This window comes from Phaseolus vulgaris, chromosome 7 (assembly GCF_000499845.2).
Source record: "Phaseolus vulgaris cultivar G19833 chromosome 7, P. vulgaris v2.0, whole genome shotgun sequence".
In the NCBI taxonomy this organism is placed as follows: domain Eukaryota; kingdom Viridiplantae; phylum Streptophyta; class Magnoliopsida; order Fabales; family Fabaceae; genus Phaseolus; species Phaseolus vulgaris.
In genome coordinates, this window is record NC_023753.2 from 23,405,351 (window position 1) to 23,426,789 (window position 21,439).

At 34.6% G+C, this 21,439-nt stretch overlaps 1 protein-coding gene across 1 annotated transcript; it reads right to left on the reverse strand.

The window, feature by feature from the left end:
- Positions 1-3,730: 3,730 nt before the first annotated feature.
- On the reverse strand, positions 3,731-7,108 carry LOC137828760 (protein ABA DEFICIENT 4, chloroplastic-like). The gene is made up of 6 exons (XM_068635444.1): positions 6,859-7,108; positions 6,012-6,246; positions 4,720-4,820; positions 4,307-4,435; positions 4,133-4,221; positions 3,731-4,056 (listed from the first exon to the last, which is right to left on the reverse strand). Exons 1-6 carry the CDS (start codon positions 6,901-6,903, stop codon positions 3,909-3,911), a joined length of 747 nt encoding a protein of 248 aa, XP_068491545.1. The 5' UTR covers positions 6,904-7,108; the 3' UTR covers positions 3,731-3,908.
- Between the last annotated feature and the right edge of the window lie 14,331 nt (positions 7,109-21,439).

The window sequence follows — 21,439 nt, forward strand, 5'->3', positions numbered from 1 at the left end:
AATAACTTGAATATTTCATTGTGTAGGCATATGTTGACAAGAAAGCATGTTCAATTAATATTTCGGAGAAGACATTTGGTCCAACCACATGTGGAAGTGTTAGGAAAAGGGTTGTGGAGGAAGTCTGTTAGGATTAGATTTCTTTAGACTTGTGTTATGAATAAACTATTTTGTGCTTTTTGTAAATTTTAATACGATTTTATTTTGCAATGTCTTCTTGATATATTAGCTGGTAATGTTAAGTATTTATTATTTAAAAATTTAATAAATTTAATCCACGTTAGTATTGGAACTTTAAATGTAATTGTAGGAAGTAATTTAGAAATCACTGGAAGTAATGGGGATTTGGAAATCGTTGGAAGTAATAGGAGTTTGGATATCATTGAAAATATCATGGATTGAAAACTACTAGAAATATCAGGGGTTTGGAAATCACCGAAAATACCAGGAGTTTGAAAACCGCCAGAAATACCAGGGGTTTGGAAATTGACGTAAATACCAGGGGTTTGAAAACCGCCAAAAATACTAGAGGTTTGACAATTGCCGGATTACCAGGATTTGAAAATCGTTGGGAAATAACGGGGGTTCCAAGAACCGCCAAAAAAGTAACTGTCTTACCAAGAGTTAGTAAAAATTGTCGGTAATCCGTTAACTACGTTAGATATACTAGAGGAAAAATAAATCGCGGGTAATGCACTTAGTGGGGTTAAAACCTGGGGAATGCTAAATATAACCCCTCTTAAATTTTTATTTTTATTTTGTAGTGTAAGCTTTTAGGATAATAAATATTTTACATAATAATTATTAAATATTGTAATTAAAAATTTATAAATACAAAAATATTTTAAAAAATATTGTTATTCTTTTTATTAGAGCATACATATTATAAGATATTAGAATATAAGATAATGACTTGATCAAATTCTATTTTGTTGTTGTTACATGCATATAGTTTTTGAGTTTGAATGTAGAACCAAGAGAATGATTCGAGCTGCTTTTCGGTAGGTCTGCACCTCACTTCTTCTCGGCTGAACTCTCACACTCGCTCTCCCACTCCTCCTCGCTAGCTCCGGACTCAGATGGTACTTGTAAAGGCCACTCCGACGCTCAAGTCAGACTTCAGTACTCGACACTCAGTATTTAGGATTAGATGATTGCATATGATCTTTTGGAATCTGTGCTAATTTATATGATTAGTATGGGCCTATCGTCGTTAATGAGCCTAATAAAAGGAGATTAATAAATGTGGGGTTATCAATCAGCCTCATTGTTGATCATGTCGGTCGGTACAGACCGGAGTCTAAATCGGGTGCCGAGTCAATATCTCGGTCGTGTTGACCGATACGATACAATAAATAATTTAGTTAGTGTTGTATGTTAGTAGTTAGTTAGTTAGAGGATTATTAGCTAAGTGTTTATAATAATTAAAATTCATTGTATGTATTCCTTGTTTTTTTTCCTTTTTCTTGTAAGTGTGTTTAGTGTCTTCTAACAAAGTTAAAACTATAATAATATATTTGTTGTGAATTAGATCTCTAAAGAATAAATTATGACTTTGCTAATTTTTAAATTTTGGAGAAAATTCTTAAATAATGCAAAAATCAAGGTGAGAGGAGTAATAACGTAAATTACTTCTTTGACTAGATAAAATTCCAAGATATAGACACACAAACTATTTGTTGTTGAATTGATTTGATTGAATGATTATTTTGTACTATTATATAATTACGATGATTAAATGATAAATATTATCGATGGAGAATATATGTTAAGAAATTAATTGTTGTTGATGATTGTATGTGAATTATAATTTATTTAGTTTATGTAAGTTTTTTAGTTTAGTGACATCTATTAGTTTTAATTGAGTATTTTTTTATGGTTGTGTTTTGATGCTTTTATATGTGGGTGATAAGTATTCTTTATCTTTGAAGTATTAAGCATAATATTCACTTATTTAATTTTTTTTGAATATTTATTTAGATGATTTTCATAATTTTTTTAGTTTTTACAATTATTGGAAAAGAAAGCTTAAATATACTTTTTGATTGATAAGTCTAATATTTTAAAACACTTTTAGTATGGTTTAATGATGAAGAAAAGTTAGGACAAAAAAGGAACATGGAAGAAGTAAAATGAGTCATGCCAACATGATTCTTTACTGCTAAAATGACTCTCGCTTAGCCAACCTCTTCCTTTCTTAGCAAAAACATGGAGTAGAGAGTAACTTATTTTCATAATCAAGCTTCATACAACAAGAGTTAAGTCTTCCAACTAGCTTTATAGTGAGTATGAATACAATGCTCAGAGACTTTGCCCGACAAGCCTAAGTTTTGGCTTAACGAGTCACTTATACAATATTATCTCATTGCCTAAACAACTCATATGAAGTGAGGAAGTCACGAAGAAAGAGGGAAAAAAGTGGGTTAGGGCACCCATCCATTGAAGGCTCCCTCCATTTCATCTTCATCTTTTTGTTTAGATTCAACATCATGAGTAGTTAAATCCTCTTTTTTTTTGGATTAGATGTATTCACCAAAGGTTGAAAATTCTTTTTAATTTTGACCTAAGATAAGACATTCAATATTGTCTGGGAATATTGAATGACATATTGCTGATCTTAAATACTTGAACTAATGTAAGTTTATTTTATTGAGTTGACAAGAAAGTGTAATTCAATATGATATATTCTTAGAATTTGTTTAAAGAAAATGGAGTATAACTTCATGATAATAATTGATGACAATGAAGAGGAAACCAATTAAATTAATAAGCTTAACGGAACAAGATAATGAGGTAATACTATAATCTAATAATATCCATTTTATATATTTGTCTTCGGCTAGTTTTCTGATTTCAAAAATATTAAAAACAATGTAGTGTTTTTATTTTAATTTTTCTTTTCTTTTAAGTTCTTGTTATATCATTTCATGCTTTATCTTTTATTTTAAAATTAATAGTGTTAAAGTTAATGTAATTCTTAGTATTACCCCAAGTCCTAATGGATTCATCACTATTTCTAAAATGATGTGCTTGCTAGAAAGTTAATAGTGAAATAGTGAAATATCTGAAGTTGATATTTGAATGTTGTGTTTACTAGGTCAAGTACTTTTGAATCTGACTGAATTAAAATGTTTATAACTTTGAGTAGTACATGAAAGGTAGATGCCCAGAGTGATGATGTTAATTAAAAGAGAGAATTTGTTGAAAGTTTATTTTGCAGCTTAAAGGAGATAGATCAAATACCTGATTATTTTGTCCCAACTCATCTAAAATTGATTTCCCTAAATATAAATAACATGAAAATAAAAAAAGAAAAATTTCAGTATTAAGGATTCTGTCCCATTTGTAGGTGAAACATCTCCCAAAACCATTGGAGAGCCAAGCACCAACTTCTTGCCAACAACCATACTACCGATTCATTGGATAGGGAGACTCATTTTTCAAACTACGTAAACACTCATTTTCTTTTAAACACATTCTTACCTAACTATCAGAGAAAGCAAGAGATATTTCATATATTTTATTTTTGTTTCCATAAAGTATTTCTTTTGTCAATTCTTTTTATCTTTTCGAATTCAAATATTTTAAAGGTTGGTAATTACAGTCCATATAGACATATCAAAGGTGCAGTCAATTTTTTTTCTCTGCACAATTAGACTGTTATATTCAAACTCAATTTTAATTTTCAGTTTTTAAAAAGTAACCTTTTTTATAAAATGATAGTTACTCCTTATTTAATTCTATTCTTTTTCCATAAATCTCAATTGCCTCTTCATTCAAGGCCGTTTGGACCACCTTCTGACAGATACAAGGTGCCTAGAAAATTCATGAGTCCAATTCAAGACATGAGTTGGTCACATTTTTTATTGAAATGAAATCCTTGTTGCCTCGGTATTAGCAGGTGTCCTCTATACACCATGACCCTCTTTTGTGGCAGGTTTGGTCATGGCTTTGGTGATGACATGAGTAAGAATCCCAATGGGGCAAAAGAACAAGCAAAAAGAAACCGAATGCCGAGTTTCAATCTGATTCTTCAGTCCATCTTGAAAAACATGTCTGAATTCATAACCAGAAATAGCATTAGACAAATAAGTAAAGAATGAGAAACCAAGAGAAAGATAAAATGCACGACCTTGCAGCAAAAAGATCAACAACCAACAGGTGAATCCAGGCAGAGGCCAAAGTCATCTCACTGGAGAACATTCTTGCTATACCAGGCAGCTGCATCAAGTATTTACAGTTATCAGTTGGATAGAAGAACTCTTTTGGGAAGAAAAACTTCATTGCTGAATGCATTCACACACACCTCTGGTAGCAAGTATTTACTTGCAAAAATCAATCGACCTGTCTCAGGGGTCCAAGAAAGGTACAATAAATATGCATAAAGAATCCCAAGCACTACATATGGTAGACTACTCTCCATAGACTTCTTGGTCTGCATTTTTGCACTTAAGATGAATAAGGAAAGACATGAAGTATGAAATCAGAAACCCAATAAAAGTTTACCAGAAAGAAGAATATCCAAATTCCCCACAAAGATTATTTACTACTACAGAAAAAGGGTACAAGTTTTTTTTTGGTGGGGAGAGGGACATAATTATATATATGTATATATATGTAAATGATTTTTGCATGTTTAACTAAACAGACATGTAATAAAGCAAACATGTTGCCAATGAATCGGGTCATAAATTTTTTCTAATGCAGTTAGAAACATACTAGAACAGAATTTGGAGCTAGAACCATAAGTGTATAAAATGGGAGCACAGCTACAGTTCCAGCTGTAAATGCAGTGCTTGCAAGTTGAGATCCTATGAAGCCTGAAAAATAAAGGTAGAAAAGTGAGTATCAGGAAAAAAATATACTGACGAAAGAATTACTCATTGCGATTGCTTTTACAGTAAAATAGCAAAATATTAACCTTTAAAAGCAAAACTTTAAAACCAACCAGAATGAATGTAATGATCGTAGGAAATTTAGACTACATTTGTTAGTCAATTTCCCCCTTCCCGGGGTAACAAAGAGAAAAGTAAATAAAGCAACTCCTTTCTTGTGGAATCAAGGCACAAACTACACAAAAGAAACTTACAAGATTGGAGCAGGTATAGCTCAATAGCTTCAGTGAAACCTGATGCTTGCATACCTTTCCAAGAATTTGAAAATCTGCTTCAAGAGCAGGACTAATAGCAAGATTTAAATTTTAATCAAAGAGCATAATCAAGTGCCAAGCATGTTACAACAAGCTGTTCAGATTCGATATTAATGAGCTATCTGTCCAAACAAAATAACTTTCTTCAATGCTATCAAATTCAAAGTTAGATTATGCTACAAAATAACAAAAAACTTGGAACCACAACAGCACAATAGCTGAAATCGACAGCCACATGAATGTGTGGAAGACTAAAGCAAAAGGAACAACTTAAAATCAATAACTGGTTCCTAAAAATTTTCAAAAAATAAAGCCGAGCAACTTAGTTAAGGTTAAACTAAGAACAAAAACAACACAGGGTGAAGTCATGCAGACAATGTATAGATATTTATAGATCTCAGTAGTTTCAAAGTGCGTGTATATCATACAGTAATTTAAGTTATAGATATACTGACACAAGAGGTAAGCTAACCATGTAAATGCATTCTGTGAATCAAATCCTTAAGTTGTGCTCTTTTTTGAGATAAACAATATTAATTCAGAGGTAAGACAGATCCAACAGTTTTTTAATAAGAACCAAAATATATGAATGAAAAAACAGCTTGCACCAATGATATTTATATAAATCAGAATGCAGTGAAATTTTCCAGGGTCAAAATGAGCAACTTTAGAGCAAAGAGGCCTAATTACAAAACCTCCAATTTCACCTGTAAGTTGCTTAGAGACACGGAAAAGTGTCACCACGTGCAAATGCAAAACACCAGAGACTTCAATTGGTTCTTAAATGAATTTGGTCCAACACAAGACACACGTTATTTTCAAAATGAGTTTGAATAGAGAAGAAGTAGTGTGAGAGGATTACATGAAGCTTGCATTCGACTCCTTTTTGGATAAGGAAGCAATCCTGTAGCATTTGGTTTCACAACAATTTTGGATCCTCCTATGAAACTCCTATCTCCACTTAAGTTGACCCTTGGTAAATTTCCCTGCAATCTTCCACTCCCTACAATGTGTCTGTTACAAAGCTCAGACTCATTACTTCTGAAAGAGAAGCAAAAATTTTGCCCCTTCCCAACAGAACCACAAGGTTTGATAGCCTGCCGAAATGAAAGAATTAGAATACCAATTATAAGCATAGTTAATTATTAAGCCCAGAAAATACACCTTATGCTATCCATATATACGAATAAATTATATTGAACTTTTTTTAGAGTGGAAATAACCGGGTTGTGCAGATTATTTTTTGAATGACAGTTCAACACGCAAGCACTCTTTGAACAAACCCATAGAACTGAATGAATTTAGGGTTTTGAAGACAAAAAAAAAACAGTTTTTGAAAATCAAACTGTTTTTTTTTAACTCTACTATACCAACAAGCTCCTAGTATAGATCCATGCAAAGCAAAACAAACAAACCACCTTGTTATATCTATAAAAAAAATCACAAATGCCCGATTCGTTAGTAATGCTTAGGTGGTTCAAATACACGCAAAATGATCACTTTCAGTCTAATAACCATTCAAAGTTTAAAACTTTGGAGTTCAAACGTAGGGAATAAAACTCCAATCTAAAGGGTAGGGGCGAATGAGCAGAAGCCCAGAAAAAATAGCTGATAAACAAAAGGTATGGAATGAGCAAAAAGGTGACAGAGAAAGTGTATATAAAATTATAAAGCAATAACAACAATAGGAAATGAAAGAGAAAGTGTACCTTGAGTGTCAATGGGGAATGGGAAAGGCAAGAAGAGAAAGACATGATTGAAGGAAAAGCAAAAGAGGCAATAAGTGATTCTGTAACAGTGGCCACTTCTTCATATACAATAGTAGTGTGAATGAAGAGTGACCGGATTTGGTAGAAAGAAGAGAAAAAACTCAGTGGGGCATTGGAGAAAAGTGAGGAACTCAAATAGTTGGAATTGTATGGAAGAGAAGAAGTAAAACTGGAAGTTAACAAAAAATAGCACTGCAATGCTTTTTTTTTTTCTTATTTCTTTTACAAAGAAACAAATTTTATCTTAAACACTGTAACTCAAAAAGTATTTTCTTAAAATGGTCCACTGGCGAAATTATTTAGGAAATCAACAATAACATGCTTGATTGATAAAAATCAGTTTTTTTTTTTAAATTGAGGTATAATATATTTATTTTATCAGTTTAAGTTATTTATTACATTAAACCCATGATTAAATGTATATAAAGTAAAATCATTTATGGATGGACAAATTATAATTCATTAATATTATTATGTGTTTCATATTCTCCCTCTTCATTACAATTATTTACATTATCTTTAATACGAGTATGATGAACTTTAATTATGATATGATGTCGTATATGGAAAAATAATTACTTTAAACTAGTTTAGTGTAATATATAACTTTAATTGATATAATATGTTTTATTAGTAATAAAAAATAAATTAAGTATAGAAGTACAATCCTTATACATAAACATAATCTTTGTTTTCTTTCAAACATTCTCTCATATATACTTATACATTATATTTTTAACTTGATCCAGAAAAAAAAAACACTTTAAGTCACACTTTAATTGATATACATAACTCAATACTAAGTTAATATTTGCCTAAATTTTGAAATTTGTTTATCTAAAATCATACTAATTGATATTTTAACATAATTAAAAAAGAGTATAAAATGAATCAATAAAAGTGTTGTTTGTCTTTGCTTTGTTATGATAAGGAGTAATGTGGATTGAAAATTTGGAGTGACAGTGACGTTCTTCATTCTCACACACACAACAAACAGGGACTGATTTACTTTCAATCCAAACTTGATTCTCTTTTCTTCTAAATTTGAATAATTTATTAGGTTCTAAATATATATATATATATATATTAATGATTTTAAGACAGTTTTTAAATTTAAATAAATTAAGGCAATGTTCTCAGTAAGATAAGTTTATTTGTAATTACTAGTATATTTAAAAGATATTTTGAATTTCTTTTAATAGTTAATTTTTTCTTAGTTGTCAGATCATATTTTCAGTATCAACATAACTGTTAATTAATCGGAATTCAAATTTATAATAGCGATTGAATTGCTTAATAATGGTGAACATTGATGAATAATTAATTTGTAATCAATACTATTTATTCTCAACTTTCAATCATACCTAAAATTAAATTATTTTATAAACCAATAAAACGACTCTTAATAGTTTAAATAAATAAAACTAAACAAAAAAAATTCTATATCATAATAACGGTTGATTCATAATAACGTCGAAGTTTATTTTTTTATGATAGTATTTTTAACAAGTGTAATATATTTTAAATGTTTAATATATTTATTTAAAATATATATAGGTATAAAAGAATCAACTTTACTTTCGTATGTAAAAGAGACTTAATTATTTAAAATTTGAAAAAATGTTACAACTTTCTCAATAATTAATTATTATTATTAAAGATAACAGGTATAATAGGACATCATATGTGTTTTTAAACAAAATCATATCTATATACGAAGGAGATTTCAATAATTTGATTTATTTGATCAAAATTATTTTCAATAGAGTTAAATTAATCAATAATATTTATTGTAGCAATTTATAATTAATATATTACACCACAAAATGGAATATATATACATAATCATTCCTACTGATTTTTTAATCATAATAAACCACTAATAAAAAAACTTTTACAGTTTTAAAGTATAATTACTAAGTATATAAGTTAATTTCAAAGATTTAAAAAAAAATATTTCTTTGGAGAAAAAATATTTTATATATCTACAAGTAAAATGATAATAGTTTTAATTTTAATAGACATGATTTGGTTTAAAACCTTTAATATATTGATTCCAAATTTATTTTCAAAAAATAGACTGCATTATAATAATTTTTTATTTTATTAATATACTAATTATATAATATAGTTGTGAATATAATTTTTAAATAATTATTATATTGATTACAATAACGCATAAAATATAGATTTAAATTTCAACTTTAAAATAGTCGTTGGATCTATCTATCTAATATTTAACTTATCAATTAATTATTTAAATTTTTTAACAATAACAATTACACTATAATATTTTTAAATTAATGTTATTTTTAAATTTATTTTCTGTATTTTTTATTTTCTATTCCTATCATATAATGATATATTTCGTGAAATACCTCAAATTATATGATACAGCAAGAAAACACACGACTCATTTATCTTATATATTACAAATTTAAAAAAAAAACTAAAAACGGGAAATATTTCTAAACTCTAAGAAATTTCTTCTATATATTTAAAACAAATAATCATCATAACATAATAATATAGTTATATATATATCTGTAATACTTAGTTCTCCCTCACGTACAAAACTAAACTTAAAAGTAGTAAATATCATTTACCTGCAAATTTCTAAACTCTAAGAAATTTGTTCTATATATTTAAAACAAATAATCATCATAACATAATAATATAGTTATATATATATATAATACTTAATTCTCCCTCACGTACAAAACTAAACTTAAAAGTAGTAAATATCATTTACCTGCAAATTTCTTTTCACAAATATTATGTATATTGAGATACAGTTTCTCAATAATGAACAAAGTGACAGAGCACATGCTTCATCATTTTTATATCCTTCTGAGAAGGTCGGAATAAAAGTGATAGCACTTGCCTCGTTCCCAAATTCGTCATGCATTAACATATAAACAAAGTGAAGCAATATCTCATATATCACCGCACTTTCTTTCTTCTTTATGCAAAATCCCGGTGTGTCCACACCTTCTTCATAACATCACATTTTCTTTAGATAAAAATTGAAGTGGATTAGGTTTCAAGACTTATTACTTCGTTTTCTATCGATTTTACAAATAATATTTATACATTAACAACTCTCTACCAAAGGATGTTGTACTGGTATGGAATGAGACCAAGATGACCGAGACTCGGCCTCTCTGACCGAGGTGACTAAGACCCCACGGACGGCCTGGTCGACCGATACACTTAACCATTAACACTCAAACTAAGGTCACTGAAACTAAATTGTCAATAAGAATTACGTAATGCAACCATAAGTGTGATTCATTCCACTAATCAGGCCCAATAAGGTGAGCCCATTAAAATAATATAAATAGCTCACATTCCAAGAAGAAATGTACGTCATTATTACTATACACACCCGAGTGTCGAACATCCTCTTTAGTGACGTGAGCGTCAGAGTGCCTTCTGCAGGTACCTGCCCATTTGGCATTCACCCGAGACTGAGAGCTGAAGGAGTAGCGCGAAGACCAGAAGGATCATAGTAAAACCCTAGCAACCTGCCCGAAGGAAGGAAGAAGACGAAGATTTCAATAGTTCTCTAGGTCCCATCTCCCTAGAAGGAACAATTGGCACCCACCGTGGGGCCGAGAGAAACTAGCTGAAGAAAGAAAGTAGATAGTCTCAACCAGAAGTATGGAAAGGATGACCGAAGCTGACCAGACAATACTGTTGTTGTCTCTGCAGAGAGACATGACCGAGATGAAGAGGAGGACAAAAGAAGTTGTCCAAAAGAACGAACAAGAGATGCAGGCTTTCCGAAGGGAGAATGAAGAGATGAAGAAGAAGCTGATGGAGGGAGGATCGTCCATTGGACTGACCAATGTTGTCGGCAGGCCCTTCACCTCCCTTCCCAACCCGAGACCGACGGAGGACACCAGGGACAAGATTCCCACCCACGAGATGGATGGAGAATCCTTTCTTAACAAGTCGGCCAGGACGACCATCACAATGGACTCGCCCTGCCGACATCCTTTCACCAACACTATCGTTGAAGTTCCACTACCGGACAAGTGGAAGGGTTTCAATCGAGACCGATATATGGGTCTACCGACCCGGATGAGCATATGGATGCCTACACCACCCATATGAGTCTTTACACCTCAGACAATGCAATGTTGTGCTGAGTGTTTCCTACATCACTGAAGGGAGCGATCCTTAACTGGTTTACCAAGCTCCCACCCAATTCCATTGATAGCTTTGCCACACTCGTGGCGAAGTTCGAGACTCAGTTTGCCACCAGCAGACCGCATCACCTGACCTCCATCGCCCTGGTAGGTATCCGCCAGGAGAAGGGAGAGTCGCTGAGAACCTTTGTGGATAGGTTTAGCAAAGTGGAAATGAGCATCCAGAACCTCAGTCCGGACGTTGCCATGCACCATATGCTGACAGCCCTGTGCCCAGGGCCCTTTGCTGATAATTTGTGCATGCAACCAGCCGCCAGCCTGGACGAGCTGAGGAAAAGAGCTGCTAAGTATATGCAGCTGGAAGAGCTCAGGGAGTTCCACAACCAAGCCCGTGCCGAGACCAGTGGAGAGAAGAGCAAAGAAGAGAAGGATCGCCAAGGCCGATCAGGTCAGCGGGGTGACAGGCGCAGAGATAATAGGGATCGAGGAATTCGATTCTCGAGATACACACCCCTGACGGCCGAGACGTGGAGAATTCTGGAGGAGGCACTCAACGCCGAGGTTGTTCCCTCCTCTCAGAAAGATGGTCAGCTCAAACAATGCCGACTGAAGGAAGCAGTGTCGGTATCATCAGAACAATGGGCACTCCACTAAGGAATGTCAGGCTTTGAAAGACAAGATTGAGGAACTCATTCAGGCCGGGCACCTATACCGGTTCGTCAAAAACGACCGAGACGCTAGGCGCTTACCTTGTAGAGAGGAGCCCTCTAAGAGAAGAAGATCACCTCCACGAGGTCGAGACGATCGAGACCGCAAAGATGACCGCTAGTCTTAGAGAGACGACCCTCCTCGCAGGGATAACCCTCCTCGGGAGGCTGAAGGAAGAGGGAACCGAGATATCAATACAATAGCCGGTGGAGGCAGTACAAACAGCGCCCGAAAGAAACACCTTCGGGCAGTACACCAGGTGAACGCGGTAGTATTGCGACCGAGGTTGCCACCCATCACCTTCACAGATGATGACTTCAAGGGGGTAGACTATCGATAGGACGACCCCATAGTCATATCGGTCGATATAGACCGATTTACCATCAGGAAGACCCTTGTGGACCAAAGAAGTTCAGTAGACATCCTCTACTGGAAAACGTTTAGAGCTGTGAGGATACTCGAGGCCAAGATGGTGCCTTACGACCATGTAGTCAGTTTCTCGGGCGAGAATGTGGGTACTAAGGGCTACATTGAGCTCTACACCACCTTTAGGCAAGAGAAAAACATCATTGACCGGATCATCCCCCCTAACTACCTCTACCTGAAGTGGCACCTCGGCCACCCTGACTGACAAGGAATCGGTGGTAGAAGAAGAAGAAGAGGAGGAGGAGGAAGAGAGATGGGTGAGAGGAGGAGAAGGGTGATCAGAAGAAGATGTGGGGCGAGACAAGGTTGACATAACTAACCTTATGCAAAGCTGAATACGAGAATAAAGCAGGAGGACGAGAGATCACTCGGTTATCAGAACTAGAGCGAGAGATTGCTCGGTTATCAGATCACTCACAAAGAAAAAACACAGTACCTCGGTACTGTTGAGACCACTATTTATAGGGCCCAAGGACCTCGAAATATGAAATGTCAAAATGATCTCAAATCCAACGGTCCATAACGCCCTGCGCCCAAAAAACCCCTCATTAATGCGGGTCATGTCACGCTGTCTAAGGTCACATCACACCTAGGGAAGCTCAACAGTCACACATCCAAGGGAACCGACTGACACCCATCACCGAACACTCAGCGAATACATCTATCCTCGAGCCTGGGGGCAAATGTACTGGTATGGGATGAGATCGAGATGGATGAGACTCGTCCTCCCTCACTGAGACCCCCACGAACGGCCCGACCGACCGACATAGTTAACCATTAACGCTCAAACCAAGGTCAATGAAGCTAAATTACCATTAAAAATTAGGTAATGCAACCATAAGTGTTATCCATTCCTCTAATCAAACCCAATAAGGTAAGCCCATTAAAATAATATAAATAACGCACATTTCAAGAAGAAAGGTATGTCATTATTACTATGCACACCCGAGTGTTGAACACCCTCTTTACTGACTTGAGTGTCGGAGTGCCTTCTGTAGGTACCTCCCCCATTTGGCATTCACCCGAGACTGAGAGCTGAAGGAGTAGCGCGAAGACCAAAAGGATCACAGTGAAACCCTAGCAACCTGCCCGAAGGAAGGAAGAAGAAGAAGACTTCAATAGTTCTCTAGGTCTCATCTTGATGTGAGTTGATTTTAGATTCATTAATTTTGTGACACTTCTTAAGAATTAAGATCAAGATTCTTAGCAATTTTAGGTGAGTCACCTAAGGAAAATCCCCACTAAACATTAACTTAACAAGTGTTAAGTATATCTGAAGGTTCATTTCCAAAGGTCCAAGGTAAAAACACAATTAGAGGTGAAGAATGATGACAATTAGGAGCTGCAAACAAAGACAAACAATTCAGTACAAGTGGAGGAACTTAAGGAAATATCAATGGAGTTCAATGCCTTCCAAAAGATGAACCAAACTCAAGATTGAGTGTCATTCTACAAAGAACCGATTCACAAACTTATTACAAATTGGAACCGAAATAAACACAAAGAATGAAACACAATTACCGAATAGAATCAAGCTACAAGTGCAAAATTTAAAAGGAAAACACTAGATGAACAAGAACAATTGATTGAAATGAAAGAACAAGACATAGGAACAAAAACTACCGATTGGAATTACTAAACATGCTTTGAAAATGGAAAATGGAAATGGAATAAAAAAGACTTATGTGGTTGTAGCCATGGAAGGGAAGAACACGCCATTTGGATTGTGATTGATCCAAGAGAAGTGCAAGATGCCGCCACTTGAGAGCTTCCCAAACACTCACAAGATGAGACTAGTTAGGAGAAAACAATTCTCACAACTCACACAAAATTGTGCATAGTAGCTTTACTCTAATTCATTCATCCTTTTTCAAGAGCCAAGCACCTCTATTTATAGTGTTTAAAGGGATGCAGAAGAAGAGGAAAATCTGAAATACAAAGCATTCAAATCCGGCACCTAAACAAGTCACATGGGAGGTGTGACTTGTTTTCTTACTTTAGGACTTCCTAAAACTATATATACACCTACTCTTTATGTCACATGGAAGGTGTGACTTTTTTTTGTACATTAGCACCCCTTATTTAATCTCTACACCTTCTTTTAATGTTCTCCTAAAAACTACACAAAGTAATTACAAAAAAGAGACATCCAATGATGCTCCTCTCCTAAAGCCTTGGCCTTGCTCCTAGTAATCCTTTGAGGCATGAAGAATCTTGAGCTCATGGGTTGGGTTTGGGCCCTCACTTGGGCTTGGGCCTCAGGCGCCTCCTCTACTTGATCTTCATCATACTCCCTGGGTTGGAGAGAATTTGACCACGAATTTTGAAGACCTGCAGAAAAAGGAGTTAGATCACTAATATATTAAAAGAATTACTACCAAGATAGGTATCAGATATATATAACTCATAGGAATTATCATTAATCCTCTTGATGATCTGAAAAGGACCATCACCGTGAGGCATAAGTTTGGACTTCCTTTGAGTAGGAAATCTATCCTTTCTCGAGTGAAGCCAAACCCAATCGTCGGGTGCAAAGAGTAATGCCTTGCACCTCTTGTTGGCAATTTCAACATACTTTCCAACCTTCTTCTCAATTTGCAACTTAATGTGGATATGCAAGTCTTTAATAAAAGAAGCATTTTCAAAATCATCCTTGCATAAAACCTCATCAAGTACAGGAATTGGAAGAAGATCTAGAGGTGTAAGGGGATTAAACCCATAAACAACCTCAAAAGGAGAATGGCTAGTGGTAGAATTTACTACTCTATTATATGCAAACTCAATATGAGGTAGTAAATTCTCCCAAACCCTTGGGTTCTTGGAAATAACGCATCTTAACATTTGACCCAAAGTTCTATTAACCACCTCATTTTGACCATTAGTTTGAGGGTGACAAGTAGTAGAAAACAAAAGTTTTGTGCCAAGTTTGCCCCATAAGGTCCTCCAAAAGAGGCTTAAGAACTTGGAATCCCTGTCGAATACTATACTTCTAGGAAGCTCATGCAAAAGAACAACTTCCTTAAAGAAGAGATTTGCAATATAACAAGCATCATCAACTTTGTGGCATGGAATAAAATGAGCCATTTTAGAAAAACAGTCCACTACTACAAAGATGGAATCCTTACCCTTCGATGTCTTGGGTAGTCCTAAGATAAAATCCATAGAAATATCAACCCAAGGCATTGTTGGGATAGGAAGAGGGGTATATAAACCATGGGGATGGACTTTAGATTTAGCCTTCCTACATGTTATACATTTATCACAGAAGCTATGTACGGGTTTGTGCATGTGAGGCCAAAAGAAATGTTCGTGCAATGTTTCTAAAGTCTTAGATATCCCAAAATGTCCCATAAGCCCGCCCTCATGAGCCTCTCTAACAAGAGATTGTCTTATAGATCCTTGGGGAACAAAAAGTCTTTTTCCTTTAAAAATAAAACCATTATGTAAGAAAAAGTCTTTATGTCCTCCTTTTGAACACTCTTGATAGATTAGAGAGAAATCAAGGTCATCACTATAGAGTTCCTTTATGTGATCAATACCCAAGTATTGAACATCCAAAACATTTAACAAGGTATATCTTCATGAAAGAGCATCAACAACCACATTAATTTTACCTTGTTTATGTTTGATCACATAAGGAAACTGCTCAATAAATTCCACCCACTTAGCATGTCTCTTATTAAGCTTGCTTTGGCTTTTCAAATATTTAAGGGACTCATGATCACTATGGATCACAAAGTCCTTTGGAAAAACATAATGTTGCCAATTTTGCAAAGCTTGAACAAGAGCATAAAATTCTTTATAATAAGTGGAGTAATTGATATGACTCCCTTTGAGTTTCTCACTAAAATAAGCTATGGGGTGGCCCTCTTGAAGGAGGACAACCCCAATGCCTATATTGGAGGCATCACACTCTATCTCAAATGTCTTAGCAAAATTAGGAAGGGCTAAAATGGGGGCTTTAGTCAATTTGTCTTTTAAAGTCATAAAAGCATTTTCTTGCTCTTGTCCCCATTTAAAAACCACATCCTTCTTTACTATGGCATTTAAAGGTGCGACAATTGTACTAAAGTCTTTCACAAACCGCCTATAAAAACTAGCAAGTCCATGAAAGCTTCGTACCTCATAAACATTGGTGGTGGCCAATGTTGAATTGCTGCAACTTTTGTTTGATCAACATGCACCCCTTTATAACTTATAACAAACCCTAGGAAGTCTGTATGATCTAATGCAAAGAAACATTTAGCATGGTTAGCATACAACTTCTCCTTCCTAAGGGTTTCTAAAACTTCCCTAACATGCTGCTCATGTTGTTCTAAAGACAAGCTATATATGAGAATATCATCAAAGTAAACTACAATAAACTTGCTAATGAATGCTCTTAAGACATGATGCATGAGTCGTATGAAGGTACTAGGAGCATTAGTCAAGCCAAAAGGCATGACTAACCACTCATATAAACCAAATTTGGTGTTAAAAGAAGTTTTCCATTCATCCCCTTGTTTAATACGAATTTGATTGTAACCACTCTTAAGATCAATTTTGGAAAATATTTTAGACCCATGTAATTCATTTAACAAGTCATCTAACCTTGGAATGCGATGTCTATGCTTGATGGTAATGTTATTTATAGCACGACAATTCGTACACATCCTCCATGTCCCATCCTTTTTAGGGACAAGTATGACAAACATAGCACATGGGCTCATGTTATCTTGTACCCACCCCTTAGCTATTAAGTCCTCAACTTGTTGTTGAATTTCTTTGGCCTCCATGGGATTGGTCCTATATGCTGGGCGATTTGGTAAAGAAACCCCGGACATGAAGTCTACTTGGTGTTCAATCCCTCTTAGAGGTGGTAAACCTTTAGGAGGATCTTGAAACACATCTTCATATTCCTTTACCAAATTGTCCAAGCATGTGGGACTATCTTTAGCCGACTCACTATCAAGAATCCTAGGAATAGCTAAAAATATAGGCTTTTGAGCAACTATTACCTTTTTGACTTGTTGTGTGGACATAAAAAGGCTTATCTTGGAACTTTTTTTTATCAATTTCTTTCTCTCTCTTTTCCTTCATTTTAATTTGGTCCTCAAGGACTTCCTTTGGAGAGAGAGACTTAAGTATGACCTTGTGCCCATGGAAGTTAAAAAAAAATTTGTTGGTAAAGCCATCATGAAATTTTTTTCTATCAAATTGACATGGTCTACCCAAAAGAACAGGAGATGCTTCCATTGGGAAAACATCACATAAGACCTCATCTTTATATTTACCAATAAAAAAAGCAATGAGGACTTGTTTGTTAAATATGATTTCCCCAACCTCACTTAACAATTGAAGTTTGTAGGGCTTTGCATGAGAGATAGTAGACAATCCAAGCTTATCTACCACTTTTGTGCTAGCCACATTAGCGCAACTTCCCCTATCCACTATTAAAGAACATAACCTATCATTAATGAGACATCTTGTATGAAAAATATTTTCTCTTTGACTTTCATCAAAGGGTTTCAAAACTTGACCAAGCATTCATCTCACTACTAATAGGTCACCTTCATGTGGACTTTCACTCTCTTGCTCACTTGGAGATCTATGAGGTGTGGAAGATCTAGCGGAATCCGAACTATGCTCACTCACCACTACCCCATCTTGTATCATCATATTTCGCTTTGAAGAACAAGTAGCCGCTATATGGCCATAACCTAAGCATTTAAAACATTTCTTACTTGAAGATTTAGATGGTGATCTAGGATTAGAAGTGGAAGGCTTAGAATCTCTAGGTTTGAAAGTAGAGTCTTTAGAAGGAAACTTTGAAAAAGATTTATTTTTGTTTTTCCAAGAAGAGTGGTAGTGGCCATCATTATGAGAATTTTTGAAAGAATTTTTCTTTGTAATTTGAGATTCTACCTTGATGGAAAGGTGAACCAAAGTTTCTAAAGAAGAATACTCATAAAGTTCAACCACATCTTGGATATCCCTTCTAAGACCACTAACAAATCTAGCCATTTTAGCTTCATCACTTTCATGCATATCAACTTTGATTAAAAGTGTTTCAAGTTCTTTAAAATAACCATCCACACTAAGTGTGCCTTTTTGAAGCCTTTGGAGTTTCAACAAAAGATCTTTCCTAAAGTGTGGAAGGACAAATCTAGCGCGCATACATGCTTTTAAATCATCCCAATAGACCACAAACGACCTCTTGTTTAGCCCAATGCCCATAAGAGTTTTGTGCCACCATTGCATGGTATAGTCCATGAACTCTAAAGAAGCTAGCCTAACCCTTTTGTCTTCTAGGACCTCATGTACATGAAAGATTTGCTCAACTTTTGCCTTCCATCCCAAATACACATTAGGATCCCCTCACCACTAAAACTAGGTAATTTTACATAAGGCAAATAAGGCTTAGCCACATTTTTTGGCGCCTATCTTCATAATGTTGGTGCCTCCTCCATTCGGTTTCTTCATGATGTCCATAAGAACTTGTTGAACAAGATGCTTTGATGTCTCCAAATCCAAGAGGAAAGCATGAAGACCTTGTTGCTGGGTGTGTGTGTGTGTTGTCTAGTTGTTTGAAACTTGTTAATTCACTCCTTAAGATGATCCAAGTTCATTTGAATCTGTAACCTTTTGAAAATATGTGTTTTCTAAAAAGCTGTCAAAATTTCAACAGGTTCTTTTTCGAAACAACAGGTTGTTTTACCTTAGTAGTTTTTTTAAAAAGGTTGAAAGATGTTTGACTTGGTTGACTTTACTGTCAAACCAAAACAATCGATTGTTTCAACAAAACAATCGATTGTTTCAACAAAACAATCGATTGTTTCAACAAAACAATCGATTGTTTTCCTGAAAACCTTAACAAAATTCTATTAATTGGTTTTAATATGTTTTAAATGATCCTAACTAACTTGGCTCCTTTATTAAATGTTTTTTACCACTTGGTTGGTCTATATAAAGGTGGTTTTACGCTCATAATCTTGGAGTAAGAGAAAAAGTTTATCAAAATATTTTTTCCAAGATTTGAAAGAGCTTTGGATCATTCTTAAGTGTGTGGAATAGGATTGGGTTGTAATTCTGAACTTTTAGCTTTGTAATACCCATGTGTATTCTATTCCCTTCTTCCTTGATTACTGTATTTCTGTAGTTGTGTTGCGAAGGAATGTTGTGTGTTCTTGAGGTGTTCAAGATCAACATTCTCGGTGTGGTTTGCCAAAGATAGCGTGTTTCTTGAGGGGTTCAAGGTCACTACTTTGGTGTGTGATGTGTGTAATCTGGTTTTGATTGCATAGTGGATTACCCAATGGTTTCTGGGAACTGGATGTAGCTCTTGGTGTAAGAGTGAACCAGTATAAATCTGTTTGTGTGATTCTCTCTTTCCCTGATCTCACATATATCTGTTTTAAGTTGTTTTTATTAATTGCTGATAAAAACAACCGATTGTTTCGACAAAACAACCGATTGTTTTTCTGATAACATCTTAAAATAGTTTTGGGTATTTGTTTCCTTGATTCTTTTCTCTGTAATTCAGCATTGATTTTCATTATACCTTCAAAGTTTGCAAAAATCTCTCTTAAACAATTCACCCCCCTCTCGTTTAAGGCCATATATTCTAACAATTGGCATCAAGAGCTAAGTTCTTGAAAGTTATTCAAGTTTTCGATCCTAAATCTTTTTTCTATGGCTGAAAAACTACCTTTTGGGGAGGGTGCGTCATTTAACAGACCACCTCTGTTTTGTGGACTGAATTATCAATTATGGAAGGTTAGAATGAAATTCTTTGTTGAATCTATAGATAGAAAAATTTGGAATGTTATTACAAATAACTATCTCATGCCTATATATGGAAATGTTTCTTCTGAAATAGAACATCTTGATTGTGTAGCTATGAACATCATTGTATTTGCACTTGATTCTAATGAATTGCTCAAGGTTTCAAAATGTAGTTCTGCAAAAGAAATGTGGAATACCCTTGAAGAGTATCACAAGAATCCAAGGAGTGTCTTGATGGACAAAGAAGAATCTTCTATTGAATCTTTCTCTTCAGAATCCAGAAAGGAGGTTTGTCTTATGACAAAAGAAGAATCTGAATCAAGTCAAGCAAGAAGGAAAAGAAAGTAAAATAAAAAAGAAGCCAATATGTGTTTGATGGCCAAAGAAGAAGATGATGCAAGTAGTGTAAGTTCTTGTACTTCTTTAAATGCTGAAAATTATAGTCAACTTCTTCAAGCCTTTAATGAAACTAATAAGGAAGCTAATAGGTTGGCCCTTTTAAATAAACGGTTGAAAGGTTTAAACAACTCGTTGGAAAATAGAGTCAAGACTTTGGAAGAAGAGTTGAACCATTCAAAAACAGATTTTGAAAGTTTGGAAATGATTTAAAAAACTCTTCTTGCAAGTGTGATTCTAGCTTTTTTGAAAATTGTGAATCACTTGAAAAGAAAGTCCATTACCTTTTAAAAACCATGGACAAGTTTTCCAAAGGCCAATCCAATCTTGAAACTGTTCTTGCTTCTCAAAAATGTGTTTTTGGCAAGGCTGGGTTGGGGTTTAATCCAAACAGCAAGAACAAATCTATTTCAAAACCCTTTTCAAGTTTCTTTGAAAAACAACTTGTTGTTTTATCGAAACAACTGGTTGAAATCTGTCAGTACTGCATGAAATGGGGCCACACTATTAGATTCTACAGAGTAAGAAGGTTTTTTGTTCCCAAAGGTATTTTGAAATGGGTTCCTAAGGTTTCTAAGGTTCCTAAGGCTCCTACTAACATCATTGGACCCAAATTCATAAGGGGACCAAATCTTGCTTCTTAATCTTTTCTTGTAGGTATTTTTGGCAGCCAAGAATCATCTTTGGACTTGAAGAATGACTGTTAAAGGGAAAAGATTCTTTCTGGACTTCCAATTACTGTTGTGTACAAAGCCTAGTTTTCTTGAAGGCCAAGCGAAGTTACTTGATTATGGACAATGACTCATTGAAAGAACTACATTGTCAAAAGGATAAGACTTTCCTTTTTTTATTTTCTTCTCTTGAATTTTTCTTTAATTTTGTAGTATGAAAAATATTGATTAATGTCTTTATCTTTCATCTATGTGATGTGAATATGAAGCCTATCCTTCTGAATCATCTTTACCTGTCAATTCTGAATCTGTGAAATGCTTAAATTGCTGTCACAGAAAAATAACTGATTGTTTTCACGAAACAACCGATTGTTTCCTTCTGACAACACTACATTAAATTGA

What these genes read in the sequence shown, in the direction of transcription:
- LOC137828760 (XM_068635444.1), bottom strand. Translation starts at nt 6,903, where the DNA reads ATGTCTTTCTCTTCTTGCCTTTCCCATTCCCCATTGACACTCAAG. An exon ending in ATTCCCCATTGACACTCAAG is followed by an intron (nt 6,247 to 6,858) that starts GTACACTTTCTC and finishes TCATTTCGGCAG; the next exon opens with GCTATCAAACCTTGTGGTTC. An exon ending in TAGCTCCAAATTCTGTTCTA is followed by an intron (nt 4,436 to 4,719) that starts GTATGTTTCTAA and finishes GCAAAAATGCAG; the next exon opens with ACCAAGAAGTCTATGGAGAG.